We start from the raw sequence: 22,784 nt of genomic DNA, 5'->3' as shown, positions 1-22,784 counted from the left end.
AGAAATGATTTTCTTGGAGAGTCTTCATTGTTCCATTTTTGCTAGGGGAACTCAAGATGTATGTACTGTATTCTTTGTCTAGGGGCCAGGAGATGGACCCAGAGAGAGCCTTGAATAAGGGTCAAAGTGTGGTTTTTTGTTCCCAACTAGTGCTGTTCATTGGGTACTACTTAGTAGAGAGTTGGTTCTCTGTTACTCAAGGGAAATGAATGTAAATTAGAAAAATAATTATCTTTCTTAAAAAGTGAAATTTCTTAAATTAACTAAAACTCAAGGGGTTTCCATAAAAGGACCTTTGTAGGTCTGTTCATAAAACATTCAATTTTACCATATGTGCAGCTGGTGTATTCATTTTCTTATATACTAGATATACAAAGACCAACTTAAGACAAGGATAGTGTTGGTCGCCATGGAAACCTGGGCAGCCGACAACAAGTTTGCCATATCTGAAAATCCATTGATCACCCTACGTGAGTTTATGAAATACAGAAGGGATTTTATCAAAGAGAAAAGTGATGCAGTTCACCTTTTTTCGTACGTAACTTTTGTAATGATTTTTTTACTTTTTTGAGTTCTATGTTGAATGCTGTATGATTTGTGACTGAGATGTATCCTTTCTACTGTGTGATGCAAATAGGATTTGACAGGAAAGATGCATTTGGAAGAAGTTTTAAAGTATAAATTGTTTGAAATTGACATGAAAATATAAGAGGTTTAATTTTGAGTTTAGTATTGCATGTACAGGGTCTGGCACAAATAACGCCCCTTTTTTATTACAAAATCATAATCGTGTAATTCTGTAACATAACACTGTCACACTCAAGCGCACCATATGACATTTTAGGTGAAATGTCCACATTGCTGTCCTCCTTGTGCGAGACATTCACGTACCCTACCACCCACACTCAAGTAAACCTCTCTTTGGCTGGACCCTGTATGTTTCGTTTACATTTTCAAGAGATTTAATCAAAGCATTTACTGAATGAAAATGCTGTTAGTGCTCATAAAGAGTATTTTAACCGATTAATTATACTCTTTAAAGTTACTGTCTTTTAAATGTTAATGTTTTCTTTGTTTTTGATTTAAATTGAGAGCTTAGTAATATTTCCAGAGTTTATCTTTTTCTTTTTGGTAACTAGCATATTTGAGGTGATAGCAAGTTATATGTAATAGCATTTTAAAAACCCAACATCTGAAGTCAGAGCTTTTCTTGAAGAAAGTTGTAATGGAAGTGAAAGACTATATTTTGCTGGTAACTTTTTATTTTTATATAATTTCAAGTTTACAGAAAAGTTGCAATAATACTACAAGGAACTACCCTTTGCCTTTCACCCAGATTCATCAGTTGTTTATATTTTGTCCCATTTGTTTTATGATTTCTTTTCTTTCATCCTTCTTACCCCCTTTTCTTCCTTTTATGTATCTGTCAATTTTTTTTCCTGAACCATTTGAGAGTAACTTGGAGATGTTTACTTACTGGTCTTTACTACTAAATACTTACGACATTTTCTTATATAGCTATAGTAAATTATTAAAACCAGATAATTTAGTATTGATATAATACTTTATCTAATCCATAGTCTATTTTCAAATTTTACCAATTGTCCCAATTCTGTATTTTATAGCTAATTGTCTCCCCGCCTCACACCCAGGATCCAGCACAGGACCACTGATTGCATTATCTGTCAGGTGTCTTTAGTCTTCTCTGAACAGTCTCCTCAGCCTTTCTTTGCTTATTTTGGACCTAACATTTTTTGAAGAATATAGGCCAGTTATTGAATAGAACATCCTTCATTGTGGGACTGATATCTTCTCATTATGAGACTCAAGTTATGCATTTTTGGCAGAAATACTACAGTTGTGATTTTGTATCCTTTTCACAGTACATCATAGTAGTAATTCTTTTTTAATAGGTATATTTCTATTGAAGGTATTTGCTGATTATATGGGAAACATCGTCATAAACCTTTTTCTTTGGTTACATCTGTAAACAATTTTCACATTCCTTCCTTCAGGAATGTATAGTGTACAAATGTTATGTGCATTGAGAAAATGTGTGGTAAATGAATAATGAGAGGTGTTATGATATTTGAACTGTGAGCAGTAAGTATTTTTCATTTCCTTTTCTGAAAGGGGAAGTCAATTTGAGAGTAGCCGGAGCGGGGCAGCTTATATTGGTGGGATTTGCTCGTTGCTGAAAGGAGGCGGCGTGAATGAAGTAGGTGTGAACATCTGTACAGTACAAAGTGGTATGATGGCTGAAAATGTTTTTTCATATTTAAGAGATAATTTCTCAATATTCCACATTCTCCAGGTGTTAGGTTGTTTTATTAATAACCAATATAGTTACTGTGAATGACCAGAGGACAGGATAGGAAAATAGTAGAAGATAATATTTGATAATTCTGTTCATGTTCTACTTAGAATGATTTCCAGATTTAGCTATTTACAGATTATATAGAGAAAATATTTACTTTTACCTTCATGGGCAGTAAGGCCCTGTTTATTACTTTGATTGATTTTCCAGAGCATTGGGTAATCCCCTGAGTTGTTTGGCTTACTACCAAGCAACCCAGTTGGAAATTTTCTTCCTTCTTTGATACTTGGCAAATTTTTGGAGGAAAAAAAAAATAGACCAGGGATTTCAAAGGGTTACTTCTATCGCTCAGGCACTAAACCTGATAGAAGTGATCTAAAAGAGAAATACTTGAATCTCTGGGTGGCTATATATTGAAAAAAATGTCCCTAGGTCTTCTCAGATTTCTTTGGGCCAAAGATCATCACCACATCCTGTTACTTGGCGTGTATTTTCTGAAGCCTCATGTTCTTGGTTTGGGGAAATTTCAGGCTTATAAGTGGACATACAAAGATGAACAAGTTCCAAACAATTTACACATGCGCTATTATTTTATTATTATGCAAAAGACTGGTTCAATTGTATGAAAGTATTATGTTTTCCAGAAATGTCACTGGTGAACTTTGGACTCAGAATTAGATTTAAGTTTCCAAAACAAAAAGTTGATGATTCCCTGACTTCTAGTCTTCTCTGGAAGAATTAATCAAACATGGATTGATTTCTTACTACTTCTTCTCAAATGCTCAGTAGTTGAGTACTAGCTATTATGTGTTTAATCTTTGCTAAATAAAATGCTTAGAAATTACTTACTTTCAATCATGTTGTCATTTTCTGGCCCATCTTAAAGAAGAAATAATTTGCATTTACATGTATTTTATTTTTGTTTTTGTTTTTCAGTTTGGAAAAACTGACTTAATGGCAGTCACACTTGCCCAGTCACTAGCCCATAACATTGGTATTATCTCAGACAAAAGAAAGTTAGCAAGTGGTAAGTTTAAGTACGCATGTGGTTTAGTTGTATTTCCAATAGACTGTCTGTCAAATATTTTGAAGGATGAGATTATTTAGTTCAGTGGTTTGATAAGAAGAGTTTGGATGATAATACAAGATAAACAGCCAGAGCACAAATATTTTTTTTCAAAAGTAATACAAGGTAATATATATTTATATTACAAATGAAAATTTCTCCATGTGTTATAAACACTTAAAGCTGTGTGATGATATATTCATAGTTGAATTTAACCTAAAAAAGGACAGAATAAGCTCAGGTAGCTAATTTTAAATGGTTTAATAAAGAATCCTAGGCATATAGGTAAGCATACTGTTTTATTAATGTTTATTTGAAATATCTCGTAGTATGGCCGCAGAGAATTTGCCAGGTAGGAGCAGACCTGATAAAGGGCTTAGTAAAATGTGGACCCAATAAAATATGCTAGCTTTAGCATCTATGAGGAGTGCATTTCCCCAAGTTACTTCACCAGGAACAGTCAAATACTATGTATTATGCGTAAGTTGATTATAACCATATTTATTTTATGATTTTAATAACAAAAAGTATAAACATGATTATTTATATTAATAACTGAGATAATTGAGCACTAGTATTATCTGTGTCTGAATACTCATTTAATCCTTAGATACTCCAGCAAGATATGCATTACTTGCCCCATTTTACAGTTAAGGTGACTAGATCTTAAAAGGTTAATATCTGAAGTTTACACAAGTTTATGTTAAAGGGCAAGCCCATGTTTTGAACCTGGGTGTTTCTGACTCTGAAGACCTTCTGCTTAACCGTATACCATCCTGCCTTGGACCAGCAGGCTTGGTGCAGAGGCTTTAAGAAATGAACTGGCAGTTCTAGGAATTCTCATAAAGGCCTATGAAACCAGGACCTTGTAGAGGTGTGTCATTATGTCACTGCTATTTCGTTGCATTTTATTTTAAATGAGTTCTTTAAAAATATGGCCATTTGTTAAAATATTTATCAGAAGATTTAATATTAGTAACAATTATGTAATCTTGAGGTCAGTAGATTTTTGTTGTTATACATTGCATAGAAACTTCAAATAGAAGGGAAATTAGAAAGCAGGTATTCCTATTTTAAAGTTATATAAAAAGTAAAGTTAAGATATACTTTTAAATATCGGACCTGCTCTAACGCACCTGTGTTTACTTTGTAATAAGGTGTTTGTATTCGTTTTCTCTTAGGCGAGTGTAGATGTGAGGACACGTGGTCTGGATGCATAATGGGAGACACTGGGTGAGCCACTTGAGCTTGAAAATGACTCACTTTGCCTCTGCTGCGCTCCTGTCTTCTTAGGAACATGGCATGGAATAACTGGTGCACGGAATCTCCTCACACAGGCATTTAAGAGAAAATCAGAAGTAGATTTTCCCACTGGTTTTGTATGTAAAATATTTTCACAACATAGTTTCTTATTCATGAAAATGATTGACGTCAGTTAAGCTAGAAGATCAAAGACATTTTTAACCTCGAACCTAGGCTGGAAATGAGGAACAACTTTGTTCTTGATGGCTTACATACTAATTCCCATTTCTTTTATCTTCTTCAATTCTAATTAAATGGGTTATAAACAGTGCTGTGCTGGTAAGCTGACTCTCAAAAACAAAAACAAGAAAAGAGCCCAGATCTGTAGCTTCCCAGGTTTCCAGCAGCCTTCCACCTTATGTAGAAGCCTAAGGTGCAAATACTGCAGTGGCGATTTCAAGCTACCAGTGGTGCCTCACTGAGCAAGGAGTGGGAAGAGTTATGCTCAGTTGCCCTCCTGAGAAAGGTTTTTATTTTTATACTGTCCTACCCTTCACACACTATCAGGCACTAACCTTTTATTCTTTCTAAATAAATTTTGCATCCTTTCTGCCAGTCTTATCACTACCACCTTACTTTAAACTTTTATCATCTTGTGCTCTTATTTCAATAACATTCCAAATATTCATCCAGCTTACAGGCTCCCTCTCTCCCTTCCTGAACTCCACTTCCATCATAATTGAAAAGGTATAAAGAATGAAAGAGTGAACACTTGTAAACTATTACCCAGATTAAAACAAAATTAAACACTACCTTAGGTGTTCTCTCTTATTGGCCCCAGACCCAGCCAAGGTCACCACCACCTTGAATTTGGTTCACATCATTCACAGATTCTTTTTTATGCTTTATATATATATATATATATATATATATATATATATATATATATATATGCATTTTTTGTTGAAGTAATACATAGCATTGCTTTGCATTTCAGTTTATATGAAAGGCATCGTATGATGAACTGTGTGTTTGTGAGATTCCTCCATGCTGATAATGTGTAACTCTAGTTCATTGTCTGTATGTATGGCACGATTTCTCCATTATCCTCTTAACGCACCTAGATTCCTGTGGCAAACACATGAATCCTATCATTTTCCTACTCGGAACTTTCGTTGAGTCTCTGTTGTCTAAAAGATAAGGTTCAAATTTCTTCCTCCAGTAGTTAGACATCCATAATCTTCATTCATCCTCATTTGCAGTCTCATTTTCCACTGCTATTCATGCCCAGTTTGCTAACCATAATTATTCATGGGTTTCCAGCTTTCTTTGATTTGCTAACCATAATCCTACGTGGATTTTCAGCTTCTTAAAAATTTGCTCACCATAATTGTACATACATTTCCAGACTCTTTTGATTTCTTTAATGTATTCTCTGCATCTGGAGTTTTCATTTTTCTTTATCTAACCACATTCTAGCCGTTTGAGACTTATTATAACTTTTAACTCCTATATTATAATTTAATTCTACTTCTGTTATGTTTCCCTTTACCATTTAGTTGTAAATTGTTGAGGATTACCTATTACATTAATTATGTTTTTATCAGATCTCTTACCATAATATCTCATGCAGACTTCATTTCAAGAAATATTTATTGATTATATTTGAAATTTGAATTCCCAAAATATGTATGACAAGGAAAATAAATGATGGAAGGAATGTACATACAAACATATATTTGAATATTTATTAAAATATGTGAATCAGAGAGATAAAGAAAAATACCATATGATTTCACCTATGTGTGCAATCTAAAAACCAAAGTAAACAATGCAACAAAACAAAACAGACTTACAGATGCAGAGAAAAGACTGATGGTTGCCAGAGGGGACGGGAGTTGGGGGACTGAGTGGAAAAGGTGAAGGGACTGAGAAGTTGGTAGTTACAGAATAGTCGTGGGGATGTAAAGTACAGCTGAGGGGATATAGTCAATAATATTGTAATAACTATGTACGGTGCCAGGTGGGTACTTGAAATATCAGAGGGACCTCTTCGTAAAGTGCATGGTTTTCTAACCACTATGCTGCACACCTGAAACCAATACAAAATAATACTGAATATAAACTGTAATTGAAAACTTTTTTGGCCTTGTTTGGTAATGAAAGGAAATTATGAAGGTACTTTTCTATAGTTGTAATTTTTCAACAATTAAATTTTATGCTAGAGAATCTTTTAAAAGTTCTATAGTATATTGTACTTGATCATTCTGATTATTTTTTGTTTTAGTTTTATTTATTTATTTATTTATTTATTTATTTATATTTCAGAGAGGGGGAAGAGAAAGGGAGAGAAACATCGATGTATGAGCGATACATCAATGGGTTTCCTCTCATACACCCCCAACTGGGGACCCAGCCCGCACCTCAGGCATGTGCCCTGACCAGAATCGAACCTGTGACCTTTTGGTTTTCAGGCTGGCCCTTAATCCACTGAGCCACACCAGCCAGCGTGCTGATTAACTATCAAACACAAAATTTTATAGATAATCTGCCTAGCACTAAGCATAACACTTAGCAACATCAAATGGCAACACTCAAATGTGTTTCACTCTTTGCCTTGAACTCTTTTTACATCAAATAGATGCACAAGCTCGTTGCATAAAACATTGTTTGGCATGATGCTATATGTAATTTGATTTGTGCCAAACATTGGCTAACAGCACTAATTCTGGATGTATATTTCCTATGGGTACATTCTCTCCCATTTCTACTTTTTGAAGTTCCTCTGTGATGCTAAATGTTGGAAAGTATTTTTGAATTGAATACTTTCCTATTTAAAGGTATAAAAATTAAAATTTTAAAAATGAATTGAACACAATAGAATGTTGCTCTGCAAACGAGAAGGTGTGGGGCAGAGCCTAGGGAGAGACATGATATCTAATTTCAGGTATTTGAAAGTCCATGGTGCGGGAGAGGAATTAGTCTTATGTGATAGGGTTAACCACACAGACCATAACCGTAGGAAGTCAGATGTGGCACAGTGAAGGCAGAGGAACTCTACGTTTCAACTGTTCATATATAAAAAGAGCATCTCCAAGAGGGAAGAGTTGCTGTCACTGTCGGAGAGCAGACTGAGCCCCCAGCTGTGCAATGGGTGGGGGGGCTGGGCCCGGCTTACACGTGTGAGGGCCCTTGGTAGGGCAGGGGCGGAGCTAGGCTTTGACTTGTGAGGGTCCCACACTAAGAGTTAGTGACTTTCTTCTTTGATAGTAGGAGCCATCTCAGGTTTTGACCAGTAGAACAAAGGGAAACTTGAAGAAAGCCCTATTTAAGTTTTATAGTTCTGGCAGAGATATGCAGGGCGGATTACTGGGTTTGGTGATAAGAACAATGGCCAGGGTGTAGACATTGACAAAAGGGAAGTGGAGCTTGTCTCTGGTACCTTAGACCACTCAGACATCCCGACATGCTTTGAACAAACAAGACAAACAAAAATTCGACGCAGACAACAGTACAGTGAATACCAGAGGGAAAGGAGGGTGGGGAGAGGTAGGAAAGGGTAAAAGGGGTCAAATGTATGGTGACGGAAGGAGGTTTGACTTTGGGTGGTGAACACACAATGCAATATACAGATGATGTATTATAGAATTGTATACTTGAAACCTGTATAATTTTATTGACCAGTGTCACCCCAATAAATTTAATGCAATTAAAAAAAGAAAAAGGAAGTAATATATGTGTGAAAAATTTTAAATAAAGAATACAGTATATGATGTGTTAGAAAAGTGAAGTGAAGAAACTAAATTAGTTCAGGGAATTTAAACCCAAGACAACTTTATTTTGGAGAGTTTGACATGAAACACTTGAAAAATGAGTTTAGGGTACATCATCATTGTAAATTCCATTAAGTCACTCGTAAAGCATCGACCACGATGCTGGCAAGAAGGAGGGATATAAATGAACGTAGTCCGTGCAGGGTAGTAGGAGAGACCTTATAAAAACTATTAGTATCTTAATTGTATTGTCATTATTATAAAAGCTCAATGTAAAACAGTTTTTGAAAAATATAGAAAGTAAAATTTTTATCACTTTTTCCCCTTGCTATCCAAGGTTAACTATGGTTAATGTTATGATAAACAATGTTAAAATAATGTTTAAATACAGTAGTTTTTCTCTTACCATTTTTACTGTTCTTTCATAAAATTTGAGCCCGGTTGTATATGTAACTATTTATTCATTTTTTACTTAACACGATAGAGTCATTTTTTGGAGCCTTTATTCTTGGATGCCATGATTGGTAATAACTACATGGTATTCTATCTTATTCATATATCACAGTTAACAGTTTTCTTACTGTTGCACATTGGGTTATTTTCATGTTACTGCTTTATAAACGGTGCCACCATAAATATCTGTTCAGAAATATTTGTATACATAGCTAGTTATTTCCTCAAGAAAACTTTCTAAAGGTGGAATTACTAGATTTGAGGATATTTCTCATTCTGAAGATTCTGAATGCATGTTGCCAAATTGCTCTATGGTCGTTGCTTTCTCTATTGACCCTTTATCTGGTATACATTTGTGTGTGTTATGAAACAGTCTGAAACTTGAAAAGTTGCCAGAATAGTAACAAAGAACCTTTTTGTCCTTGAATCGTAAGTTGCTAACTTGATGCCCGTCACTGCCAAACACCTTAATGTGCATTTCTTTATTTTATTTTATTTTATTTTTTATTTTATTTTATTTATTTTATTTTTTTTAATGTGCATTTCTATACACAAGGACATCCTCCTACAGAAACACAACACAACCAATAGGATGACCTTATTCTTAGCCCAAATTCAGCACTGGCTCTGTGTTTCAAACCTGTCATCTTAGAATCAGGCAGCACGTTCTCCTGTCTCTTCAGCCTCCTTCAGCCTGGCACAGCTCCGGTCTTTCTTTGACTTTCATGACCTTGACACACTTGTAGATTACTGGTTGGTTGTTTTGTAGAGTGCTGTGCAGTGTGGGTTCCAGCCCTATTGTAATCTTTAGAAAAGAGTTACTATTAAATAAATTATTCTTTTCTTTGATTGAAATTCCAGATGTGTGTGTGTGTGTGTGTCCACAAATAATGAACAACCCATCCATTATCACCATTGGTCACCAAATAAAGAATTTAGAAATACACTGATTGAACAAAATTCTTAGGGATTGAATGCTTAAGTAGGTAAATAGAATTTATTTTTCATTTTTGAGAAAATGTATAATTTTAACAATGTTTAACTTTAGGAGTAATATACAAACAGGGCAGACAAAACCTGTACCCAGCTATTAACTTTCCTCTGTCTTATAGCTACTATCTTCCTAAGAAGTTCACCCAGTGTAATGTTGAAGAGTACCATGACTTCCTGAATAGTGGGGGCGGTGCCTGTCTTTTCAACAAACCTTCTAAGGTAATAAGTGTGATTAGAGTTATTAGGTATTACTCTTTCTGAAGTATAATAAACACAAATTTTTCAGGCATTGGATCTCATAAAAGAGAACTTTTCAACTTGGCTTTCATGCACATTTTCTATATTTACCAAGTATTTGTATTTTCTAAGTCAAGTTTAATCTTGGAGCATTTGGGCAAGTATTTGTATTTTCTAAGTCAAGTTTAATCTTGGAGCATTTGGGCCTTTTCTGATGGGAATAGAAAACAGGTAGAAATAGGAATGTTTGCTTTCTGAAAAAATTTTATTTTATTTTTATATGGCCAAATGATGATTCAGAGTTAGCTTACAAAAATGCTTTTGTTTTTCTTTTTTGTTTTCTTGATGAGTTTTCCCCATCACCCTTTGGATGCCTAATCACAACTCATACTGGTAGAAAGGGGAGCATATCTGTCCTCGTTACTCCCTACACTGCCTTTCAGGATAAGCAGTATGATTAAAATTGCAAGTACTTCTCAATATGAAAACCAAGTTTGCTTAAAGAAGAGAAGGAGAAAGTCTTTAGACTTTGTATTTAGACTTTGTCAGAGGCTTTTGCAACTTGTGGAACATACTTGATTACTGACTGAGTAGAAAGCAGGTCTTCCTCCTGCATTTGGAAGGCTGCATGTTAAAGAAGAACCTTTGTCCTTGTTAATTAGGTCAACTGTGACATGCTTCTGTGTAGCAAGTGGTATGTGATGTTGCCTTTGTAATCATTTACCGGCTTTCATTCTCTGTTCACGCCAGGGAAATTTTGGAAATGTATCACATGGCACTGAAATGATTTTAACTCCAAAAGTTTTTAGAAGTGATATTGAACTAAATTCCTGCTGTAATAAAGGAAAAAAATAAAGTCTTTTTACCAAAATAACTTATTATTCTGAGTGCAGAGTAAGAGAATATGAGTGTTTTTCCATCTGGATAAGTTTTAGGTTTGGCTTTCAAAGCTGTCTCATTAGTTATGACACCTTTCAACTGAAAATGAAATCTAGAGATGAATTGATTCTTTTGTTGGAGGGGAGAGAGTATGGGAAATTAGGTGGGGATTCTTTTTTGTGGTTGTTGCTTTTTAGTTGGTTTTAAGAAAGCAGCAGCGTGTGTGTATAGGTGTGTATTCACTTCCATTCTGTGATATGTAGACTTTGATTTTTTGAATGAATATTACATATTTAGAATATAGCAATTATATTTCCTAATTTTACCTATAATCATAAAGTAAACTATACTGAAGAGATAATATTGATCTGGAGTTAAAAATTAAACAGTCTTAAAATATACTCTTCTACAGGGCAAAAGTACTTATTGCTGTTCTATGCAGAACTATGTATATATTTTGCAATAAATAAATCAGTGGTGGTGTTTTTTGTGACATTTTCTTGTTGGTGAAGTGACTTTCTGTTGTACAAGGAAATATAATTAATAAAGGGCTTTTCATAGGTAGTGGGACGTGATCCTCACAACAATTCGTGGTGTAGAGGGACAGCTGACGTTATTCCTGTTCTAGATACTAAGACTCCAGGGCTCTGCAGTGGCAAGCCATTTGCCCAAGATAAGGAGCTGAGCCAAGACTTGAATCCAGACATTCTGACTCTAAATCTCTTGCTTTCTGTTTGAAGGAAATTCAATTTCAGTCTGGCTTGGCTTTGGTCAATGGCTAGGTCATCTTTTATTTTGATGGCATTGATGTTAGATATATAAATATGATTAAATCTGACATGGAAACAATATTAGATACTTCTGTTTCAAAGTTCCCAGTTCTAAAGTTATAGAAAGTCATGCTTTCTGTTTAGGGAAATAGAGATATATTTTTGAATAGCTGACAGATATGCCAGAAGCGTAGGTGTGGCATTTAGAGTCTCTTGTAAGGCCTTTGATATTGGTCTATCTATATTTTAATTCGCTTTTTGGTTTTCATCCCACAGCTTCTGGATCCTCCTGAGTGTGGTAATGGCTTCATTGAAACTGGAGAGGAATGTGACTGCGGGACCCCGACCGTAAGCCTCTGAGTGTTCTGATGATTTTGTTTTCAAGGTCATTCAGGTCATTTCAGGTCTACTCACTGGGACAGACATACAGAGCAGGAGTCATGCTTGGAAATTTTATAAGATTGGTGGAAGAAAGGTTATCATTGTGAGGTTGTATATTTATTTTAGAAAATATTCCAGTACTTTCAGGAAAATTACACCATTTTCTGATGTTATGCAAATGTTTCTGTTCCTTAGGAATGTGTCCTTGAAGGAGCAGAGTGTTGTAAGAAATGCACCTTGACTCAAGACTCTCAATGCAGTGATGGTCTTTGTTGTAAAAAGTGCAAGGTAAATAAATGTTGGTTCATTATCACCTGACAGAAAAGAGGACCTATTTGGTTACATTGTTAAGCCTAGGTAAATACAATCTAATAACAATAGTGGTATCTTACATGTATGAAGTGACTAAATGCTGGGTGCTTTACTACAAAAGCTTGTGAGGTGTAGTAACTTTTTATCCCCATTTAACAGATGAGAACGCTGTGGCTTGTAGTAGAAATAGTTTGCCCAGGGTCCTACACCAACAAAGTCGGGGAGCTAGGGCCTGAACCTTTATAATTCGCAGTTTGCCCTCACTACCGCCTCCCTGAGGAGTGTGCACTTTAAATGAAACCAGGTATTTAACCTTTGAGTGATGTTTTTCTTTTCTTGTGAAGCCAAGTGGATGATCAGCAGACCTTTCTTTTCTTGCTGCTCAGCTTGGTATATCTCTTTCATTAGCTGTTGAGGGAGCAAAAGGAATACTTCAGACATGATAACACCTTACATGTGGGATGCGAGAGAGTTTAAAATGCACCTTTAAACACATTACCTGTTTTTATCCTCCCAACAGCATCTTCCTTCCTGTCTCCAAATTTTTAATCCTTTCCGTCAAGACTAAAAAAAGTTATTTGAGGCTTACCTTTTCCAAAGAAATCTACTTCTTTTTCTTCTTCTCATATGAAGTCTGGTATAATATTCTACATCGTTTCTGAGGTTCAATATCTGTCTTTCATCCTGTACATTTTATGGAGGCAGAGTCAGGGATTCACAGAGTAGTAATTGGTACAGGTTCTTAGTAAATGTTTGTTGAATGAATGAATAAAAATATGCACAACCGTCTCTTGCTGATTATTTGCTGATTAGTCTAATTAGCGCTAAGAGAGGGTGGAATATGAACCAAGTATCTACTGAGTGCCAGAGACAGTGCTGAGGACTTTTAGTGGATAGCATCTTATGGGTTTCTTAACACTGGCACTGCCGACATTTTTGGCTGGGTAACTCTTTGCTGTGAGGGTGTGTCTTCTTTATTTTAGAATATTTAGCAGCATCCCTGACTTCTGATTACCAGATGCCAGCACAATCCTTCCCACTGGTGACAAAATTGTCTCCAGACGTTGCCAGATGTCCCCTCGGGGGCAAGTTCACTCCTGGTGGAGACCGCTGTCTTAGATAATGCTCACAGCCACACTTTTCACCACCATCCAGAATTTTTCACTTGAGCAATCTCAGTCTTAAGGAAGCGAAATACCCTACTTAGGCTCACTCAGCCAGTAAGGAATGAATGTGCAGTTACATCCCAGATCTCTGGCGGCGATTTCTGTTGTTTCCCCCTCACTACTGTGTCTCTGGCAGCTTTTTCAAACAGGCAGGGTCCTGGCAGACATCTCCGAAAGCACCCTCTGCAGAAGGAAGATTAAACCAAATGTGAAACAGACATTCTTTCATTTTGGCTGCCTCAACTGTTTATTCTGTCAGCTTTTCCAACTGCCACAACAGGGGATCCCCACTCACTTATTTTAATTCTCAATGTTTGAAGTCTGCCTATCCATAAAATGCATTTAATTAGGCCATTAGTCTTTGATTTATAGAATTCAGCTCTTTGTGATATAATCATTTCAAGGAACAAGTGAAAAATAATGAAATTAAAATACATACAATAAAGTGGCATGACTAACCACCCCACAGATAAGTTCCATCTGTACCAGTCACATGAGATCTTTTTTTGCCACTTTCTCTCTCTGCCCCACACCCCACACTCCCACCCCTTCCCTGGGCTCCTGGAGAAACCAGAGGCAGGGTAGTGAGTGGAGGAGGGGACACAGAGGAACAAGGGAGAAATTGTGTGTATGTCTGTTTTTTCAGCATATGTTTATAATAATGTGTCTATAAGTCCGAGTTGGCAAACATTTTCTGTGAAGGGCCAGAGAGTATATAGTGTAGGCTTTGGGGGTCATAAGTCTCTGTCTTAGTTACTTAACTCTGTCTTTGAAAGCAGCCATCAAAAGTACAGAAACCAATTCAGATGGCTGTGTCCCAATAGAATTTTATTTATAAAAACAAGTGTCCAACCAAATTCTGCCTGTAAGCCATAATTTGTGACCCTCTGCTGTAAAATATTGTTTGTTTACTTGCTTATTATTTTTCTCTTCCCATTAGTGTGTAAGTTGCAGGAGGGCAGGGGTCTGGGTTGATTTACTTCCTGCCGTATCCCAGCACTTGCCACAAGTCCTCCTTCACCATGCTGTCTGTCAGAAATCTCGGGCAGTTCTGGGACATTTACACTGCCCTATAAACTTTACCTTAAATCTGCTCATATTCCTACCCCAATGTTCTAAAATTGGGGTTTGCCCCAATTCCAGAGTGTACGAAATGAAGTCACTCTGCTTCTTTCCTTATTTTTATGGCCTATTTAGCCCCATTAAAATGGTTTCCTGCAAGCAGGATTCTCATGTTTTGTTCCCCATTGATTCCCCAGTGACTAGGAAGTTTCTGGCACATTTTAAGTGGCTAGTAAATGCATGATGAGTGAATGAATGGATGGATGGATGAATGAACACACATTTTGTTTGGATCTTCTAAAAAATATCTGTTGAAATGCTGACTTGAGTTGGCAGTGTGCTCTTCGTGGGCTGGGAACAACAGGAAACTCAGCTGCCAGGAGGGTTGTGAGCAAAGGACAGAAGGTGGAAGGTGTGTGTATATGCATGTGTGTGTCAAATAATGTGTGTGTCAAATAATGTCTGTGTTTGTGTGAGCAGAGCAGGATCCAGCCCAAATCGTAACATTTTGAAGAAGGAAAGAAAATGGGATTGAAGAAGAAAGGGGAAAAATGAAAATGTTGTGTACCTCTGTTTTGTTATAATGAATACTCTTGCAATTTATAAATCCAATGAGTTTAAAAATTTCATTTGTACTACTCTCACACTTACAAGAAATATTTAAAATGGTTGAAATAGACCAAAAATCCCCCCCAGACATGGGTACAAATCATAGCCAGATTAGAACAGAATAAGAGACCAAGCTATAAGTCTATGTAAAAGTGAGGCAGGAAAGGAAGGAAAGGAGAACATGGGAGGAAATACCTTTGCCAGAAAATCTAACTTTTACAATTGAGCCCAAAGTATAACTTTCAAATTCTTGGCAGAGAAGACAAAAAAGAATAATGTGATGAAAGTGCCAGTAAGAACGAAGGGTGGAGTGTGAGCCATTTGGAAGGAGGACTTCCTGGAACTTGGACAGACTTGTCCTGGTAGAGATGTATCATCCAGCATAGCCTATTTTACCAAGATATCATAAGGCTTATATGTGATGATTATGCAAATTACTCCATACACAAGAAACTCTCTCCAAAAACGATTACATTAACATGTCATTCAGCAACTGGTTTTCACAGACTACCATCTTCAAATAGTTTAAGATATCCCTACCCCAAAAATACTTGTTTTGCTTTTTAAAGATGATACTGTGGGAAATTTTTCTTCGGCGGTTTTACACATTGATTTTTGGTTATTTTAGTTTCAGCCTCCGGGGACTGTGTGCCGAGAAGCAGTAAATGACTGTGATATTCATGAAACATGCTCAGGAAATTCAAGCCAGGTAATTGACAGAATAATTACTCTAAACCAATGGGAAAAGTAGGTGTATCTTTAGTTCACTTACCCGCCCAGATGACATGGAAATGGACAAGATGCTCATGTCTCTCTTTCACATAAATTCTCACTTTTTTTTTTCTTTTTCAGGAATCTAATTTTCAGTAATCAAAGCTTGAGCAGATGTTCAGCATAATTTTGTCTTCACGTTGAACAAACCTAAGACTGCGTGCTTGCCTTTTTTGTTTTAAGTAGGGAGGAAAATTCATTTGCTTTTGTCTATTTACTGAAGGAGGAAACAGCTATTTTGCATAACTCTTTTGTTTTGTTTTAAGTAGGGGGTGAAATTCATTTGCTTTTTGTCTATTTAGTGAAGGAGGAAGCAAAAAGATCTCTCCAGCTGGCTGACACAGGTGTCAGCTGAGGCAGAGAGACCCAAAGGTACTGGGTTCTGAGAAGGAGCCTGTTTCTCTGTCTTGACTGTTATATCTGAGACAGCTTGCTTCAGCTCAGCCATTAATCACTGCTCTTGAGTTTGCTATTATTCAGTATTAGATAGGGAACATAGGGAAGTTGACCAACTTTAGCGAGTGTTCTCAGATTTCACGTGGTCCATGTATATCCAGGGAGTCCTCCATTTCACGTGGCCAGTGTATGTGCAGGGAGGCCTGGCTTTCACATGGTCAGTGTGTGTGCAGGGAGGCCTGGCTTTCACGTGGCCAGTGTATGTGCAGGGAGGCCTGGCTTTCACGTGGTCAGTGTGTGTGCAGGGGTCCTCGTTTTGCAGGGCAATGCAGGACCATGAAAATGGCCACACAAGCTGAAACCATGGAAAGTCATCCTAGCAGTCAATGGAAAAAACGACAGTCCTTCTGTGATCTTTTAAAAAGGTTGTCAGACTATTGAAAACTCTCTTAATGTTGGTTTTAAACGATTATGGAAATAAAAAATAAATTAATATTTAGCACACTAAATTAAAACATAAACATGACGAATTAAAATACTTTATTTCTAAAGTCTTACTGGGAGTCGAGCCCCCTTCTTGTAAACCTCAGGAGAACAGTGAACATCTTTTCCATGTTTTGTTGAATTGTCACACGCCTTTCTAAGTTTGGATCGGCTTTCAGCATTTTATCCTTTGTGCTTTCAATGTCATGGCTGTCTCCGACAGACGTGAGATGGGAATATGAAGTGTTTTGCCCAACAGCACTATCAACATTCCCGTTGTCAGCGATTTTGTTCTATAACTCCCTTCACATTAGCTTATAATTTCACTTCCTGTCATCGCTTTCCTTTTTCTTTCTTCCTTTCTTTTTTTTTTTTTTTGCTGTACTTTCATCTTTGTTAGCCAGTTTTCTCTTTTCATTATCCAATTTTGTAAAATGTCACATGCTGTCACTCAAAGACAGAGAGGTAACACCACTAGGCACCTTGTTGTCTGTGCGTGAACTGAATGAACAGTTTGTTTTCATGGCAAGTGACCAATCACTGAGAGGCTTTGAAAGAGTGACAAGGTGGGCCATTCACCTGTTGTTTACCTAGTGATCAATCCACTCAAGAGCAAGTAGCAGAGTTTGTGCCTTATGTGTGCAATTGCTCACAGGTAATATATTATGGTAACTGAAATGGTTGTTGGCGTACTACTATTCTTTAACAAAACCATAACTGAAATGCATGCCTGTTGGGGCCATATGAAGCTAGGACCGCCTGCATATTTTTCCTCTAAAAAAGAGGGGTTCAGTAGTAGTATATCTACGTTAATCATTAAAAATGCTTTATTTTAAAGATAGTCATCCTATGAGACTAAAGATTTTTCATGTAACATTGAAAATATTATCTAGTTAACGTTGTGTCCCTAAGCTAACACGTAGTGATGAGGAGGATACCATGAAATGATGGACATTCGAAGATGTTCTCGTAGCCCTGGTTGTAACGCACACATTGGCAGGCACTCAAATAACGGTGTTCCATTCAACGTCATTTTGTTAGAACATTGAGAAGACACCACGAGAACTTAAATGCTTGTTTATTTCAATTAGCTTATGTTAAAATTGGTTTCATTTTACATCACTTTGCTTAAAATCACAGAACCTGTCAAGGCTGTTAAGTGCAGACTTACTGTATTTATAAGTAAATATTTTAATACATTGGTTATATGATTTGTTTGCTCAATGCACTTTAGCTATGAAAGATGATACCTACAAAAAAGTTTATTGTGATGAGAAAATTTATAAGGAAAGGGAAAAAGCATAATATAAAATATCTATACGTTGACTATACTGTGTTTAAAAAATATCAAAACTTGTAGAAAAAGGTGGAGAAAAATGTATCAAAATGTAAAAATTTGGGTACTGAGGATATGAGAAACTTTTGTTTTCATTTTAATTTTCCTTTTTATATATTACATAATTTTTCTCAAATGAATATATAATTAATATGATGATATATAATATACAATAAATTTAAAAATTACATAAGAATGCATTGCAATATTCTGCACTTGCTACAAAGTAAAAATGGGGGCGTGCCTTAAAACATGTTTTTTCCTAACGTGCGCAAAGTAGACTTCCGCTTGAGTGTGAAGGGCTGTGTTGCCCCTCATGGTAAAAAAGAAGAAACATAGTTATTGCTCCGTCTAGGCCAGCATCTCCTCTTTGTGCTCTTGCTTTTAAGAGCAAGATGCTCTTAAATTTTAGCATTAGTTGAGTCCTTGCTGTCAGTTCTTTCAGTTGGATCCTATGTGACAACTGTTTTTGCCTCTGACAGATCAATGTTTTTAGGGGAGAGTGCCCCAATTGTTGTATTTCCTTTTGCTTCCTCATTTTTGTTATTTTTAGATATTTTAAGACACTAAACATATTCTCAGACTTTATTTTTAAAATGAAAACATTAAAGGAATTAGCTCATCCTGATATTTTGCTATCATTTGGTTCATTAGTTCTGTTTTCTTTTCCTAGTGTGCCCCAAATATTCATAAAATGGATGGATATTCATGTGATGGTGTTCAGGTAGGCTACTTCATGTTTACCTACATTTTTCATGTGTACCAGCAGGAAAGAAATACTGAATCTTATCAGGATAGGAATATCAATTTAAATATTTCGTAATGAACTCTGGAGATAAAATGTCTTTAGAATACTCATCTACTAGTTCTCCTGGCCATACTTACTTTTTTAGTTATCTGATTTAAGCAGACACTGCATCACTGACAGGTATGCTTTTCCATTTTAGGGGATTTGCTTTGGAGGAAGATGCAAAACCAGGGATAGACAATGCAAGTACATCTGGGGGCAAAGTAAGTAAATAGTGTGGCTTGGTCATTTCAGAGTATGGTATCCGGCCAAGAGACATGGGCACTGGAAGTAAATTTTCAGTCACTTTAAGAGTGAGGGATTCTTAAAACCCTCACGTTTCTCAGCAGGGGCACTTTTGTGGAAATTATAGAAGGGCACTTCCTTTGAGAGGACACAGCCCTGCACATCTTGGGTAGTTGGCAGTGCCTTTGGATGAGACAGAAGGTACCTTCACTGCCAGGCACGTGTAGTCCACGCCAGGGTGTGCAGCTTGGAGAACAGAACAGACCAGGATTTCAGCTCCACGTATGCTCTCCACAGCTGAGTGTCCTTAAGTCCTGAGGATCTTGTGTTTCACTAAGGACCTGAGTGTCCTAAGTGAAACCTGTACAACCATATGGGACGGATGTGGGCCCTGGACAGGGCCCTGTAGCATAGAGCTGCAGCATTTTAGCTAGAGTTGCCTTTTCTTCTTCATCTGTCTTTCATGAACTCTAGCTCACTTTTCTGCTTATGGGTGAATTTCTGCTAAGGTAGTTCCGCCATATCAGATAGAAATTTTAATGTTACTCCCTTCAAAGTTTGTCAAATTTCCAGAGGGGAAGTATGTAACAATTATATCTAAAACATATTATTTAAGTTCTATATTTTTATTTTAAAATGTACTAGATATTATATATGTCCTTCTAGAAGTATTAGGTGCCCTTTTGAAAGCAGTTTTTGTTTTAAACTCTTTCAGAAGACAGTTATCATTAAAGATAATGATAATCCTCAGTTGTCACAATAGTGGCTACTTTTGGGAGAGGAAGTGTGTGCTCTCTTTTGAGGGATTGGAGAAACATTGGGATGGGGAAAAATTTAGTCCCACAGGTTCGTTCTCTGAACAGAGAGACTGAGTTTTGTTTCCCCCACTCGAGAGAAAATAGTGGCTGACAGCAAAAAGAACAAGAAGTATCAACATAATTATTATTACTTTTTAAAATACAATCCAACAGTCACCTTTTGATTAGTTTGCAAAAGTCACCTGATCTAACTGTTAGATGCCTTCATCAGCCAATCCCGGCTTTAGCAAAAACAAATCCTGACAAAGATGCTGACACGTCTTAAAATGTTATTTGATTCTGAGATTTGGCACGAATTCAAGTTCTTCAAAAACCAGAGCAAAGTTGTTTTTTTGATAGCTGTTAATAATTAGTAAACAAGGTAGATATTATACCACTGTTTCTTGAATCTTTAATTATGGTGAATAACTATTTTAATAAAGTTGCCTTTATGATTAATAAAAGTTGCTCAGTGAGCAATCTGTGCTTTGTGTTTGGCGCTGAGATTAAAGTGTGCAGTATTTATTCAAAGAATCATTTGGTGGCATCTTCCCCTAATTATTGTGAGGCCAAATTGTGAGGAGTGTTATTCTTGGAACCTATAGCCTGAATCCTATCAAAGATCCAATAGATTTGTCTTCCAAATTCCAAATGCACAGTCATGAAAACTGTCCGTGAGTCCTGGATGTTTACAGAATAGGGACAGTTTTGGACTTGAGAGCATTGCAGTGAAAGAGCCTTTAAATGGCTGTTTCCCTGACTGCAGACATCTTGAGCAGCTCCCACGTCTTATCTGTCACTGACAGAAAACTCTGTTCTGCTTCAGAGGTGACGGCATCAGACAAACACTGCTACGACAAACTAAATATCGAAGGCACAGAGAAGGGTAACTGTGGGAAAGACAAAGACACATGGATACAGTGCAACAAACGGTGAGATGGGCGAGTGAGCCCTGAGTTTATCTTTTAGTTAATTACGAATGTTACTTTTTAAGCAGCCAGGACGTTCCTGTTTTCTGCATCCCAAGAGGAGCGTGCTGCTTTTGTCTTTTCCCACCGCCTGTGTTGTCTTTGCAGAAGGCTCCCAAGTCCTGACACATAGGTGCAGCTCTCCCCTAGGCCCCCATCATGCTTATAGCTGCCTCAGGACTTTCTCACCTATAAGGCATCTGCCAGCGCTTCAAAAGAAAAAAAAATAATTAAAGCCACCAGAATATATAACTAACTGGCTCTGACTTTTCTAAACCACTGTTTTTGCCAAAGGTCTTAATAACCCACTGTCCTTCTATTTAGAAACCTCAGAATGATCCTGGACTCCACCTTCTCTCTGGCACGTTGCCCAAAATGCAAATCACGTCCATGCTTCCCTTTTACTCCCCCACCATTTGTCTCTCCTTCACCCCTTCATTTCCATTCCTGTTGCAGTAAGGACCCAGCTGAGACGGACATGAACTCTTCAGCTCTCACAAAGGCCTCGTAACAGCTTTTTTTTTTGGTGGTGGTTTTTCTTTATGCTAGCAGTATCTAAACCGGCTGCCATCAGGATAATCCACTTGAATCTTTTTGACCATGTCAGTTCTCTGTTCAAATCTCACTGGCTCCACATAGCTAATTAATAGTAAAAATAATACCCAACCTGAATCGAGTGTGTACTGTGTGCTCTGCATTGGATTATGCTTTACGTGAGCTTTGTCATTTAATCTTTATGTCAGTTCTCCTCATTTTATGGAAGAGAAAACGGGGGCACGGTTTACTGGTTTCACCAAGGTCATGTAATTAAGATGTAACAGTCTAATGTCAGAACTCTAATTACTTTGCAGAATGTCATACTATTTTGCGTTGCAAACACAGTGGAACCTTAGCTTGTCACTGCACCTCCTCCACAATTTGCCCCAAACCTCCCATCTTTTGTTTTTGTCTTCTCTGCTCTTCCAGTCTAGCAAACCTTATATTCCTGATGTGTGCATTATTGTATTGTCCTGCCTCTGAGCCTGTGCTTCTGCTATTCATTCCTCCGGAAGCATGCTGTACCCACTTTATCACCAGTCAAAAGTCTATCCATTCTTCAAAGATTTGCTTGGACAATACTTTCTCTATAAATATTTCTGGATTTGGTCTAGAAATAAATCATCTCCCTTTCTCCTCGGAACTCTCACAGCCCTTAGTGCTACTCTTGTGGCCCTTGTCCCCAATTCTATGTTCTATAGTTTATGCATGTGATTGTTTTGTATCCAGAGTATAATTTCCTTGAGGATAAAAAAACATGACTAATTTTCTTTATATATCCTAAAGTACTTAGTAAACTCCATACACATAAATGACACTCAAAAACAGGTTGAATATATTTTTCTGTGTTAACAAGCATTATTGATTATGATAGATACTTCATAAAATAGTGACAGAACTTTAAAAAATTATTTTTTAAAAAAGAATCAATACATTTTTTCCTGAGTTGGTGATAGATACAAGTCCTGATTTTCCCCTTCATCTCCCTGATAAGGCCTGATATTTTCATGTGTAATTTTGATGGCCTGCTAATCAGTCTTAACGAGATGTTTATGAGAATACGTGTTTATCATTATCTACATTAATAATTACAATGTGTTAGATATGGAGAACATGTGAGATAGTACTTAATACCGGTGAAGATATTTTACCAGTTACGTTGGCATTGTAGGTGACACTGGGGGGGGGGGACATGTGTCAGAC

At 36.8% G+C, this 22,784-nt stretch overlaps 1 protein-coding gene across 11 annotated transcripts in view; it reads left to right on the top strand.

Moving 5' to 3' along the window:
• ADAM22 (ADAM metallopeptidase domain 22) overlaps positions 1-22,784 on the top strand; it is a 221,584-nt gene that overhangs the window by 152,684 nt on the left and 46,116 nt on the right. For all 11 annotated transcript variants that reach the window (XM_045194380.3, XM_045194376.3, XM_024557684.4 and 8 more), the window contains exons 11-21: positions 368-534; positions 2,134-2,218; positions 3,254-3,344; positions 4,565-4,616; positions 9,964-10,063; positions 12,007-12,078; positions 12,307-12,399; positions 15,889-15,969; positions 18,920-18,970; positions 19,194-19,257; positions 20,903-21,008. In XM_045194380.3, the coding sequence (XP_045050315.2) occupies positions 368-534; positions 2,134-2,218; positions 3,254-3,344; positions 4,565-4,616; positions 9,964-10,063; positions 12,007-12,078; positions 12,307-12,399; positions 15,889-15,969; positions 18,920-18,970; positions 19,194-19,257; positions 20,903-21,008 (962 nt within the window). The remainder of the gene's footprint in view (positions 1-367; positions 535-2,133; positions 2,219-3,253; positions 3,345-4,564; positions 4,617-9,963; positions 10,064-12,006; positions 12,079-12,306; positions 12,400-15,888; positions 15,970-18,919; positions 18,971-19,193; positions 19,258-20,902; positions 21,009-22,784) is intronic.

Source organism: Desmodus rotundus, chromosome 6 (assembly GCF_022682495.2).
Source record: "Desmodus rotundus isolate HL8 chromosome 6, HLdesRot8A.1, whole genome shotgun sequence".
Classification (NCBI taxonomy): domain Eukaryota; kingdom Metazoa; phylum Chordata; class Mammalia; order Chiroptera; family Phyllostomidae; genus Desmodus; species Desmodus rotundus.
The sequence above is the reverse complement of the archived record's forward strand: the minus strand, read 5'-3'. Positions and strand labels throughout refer to the sequence as shown.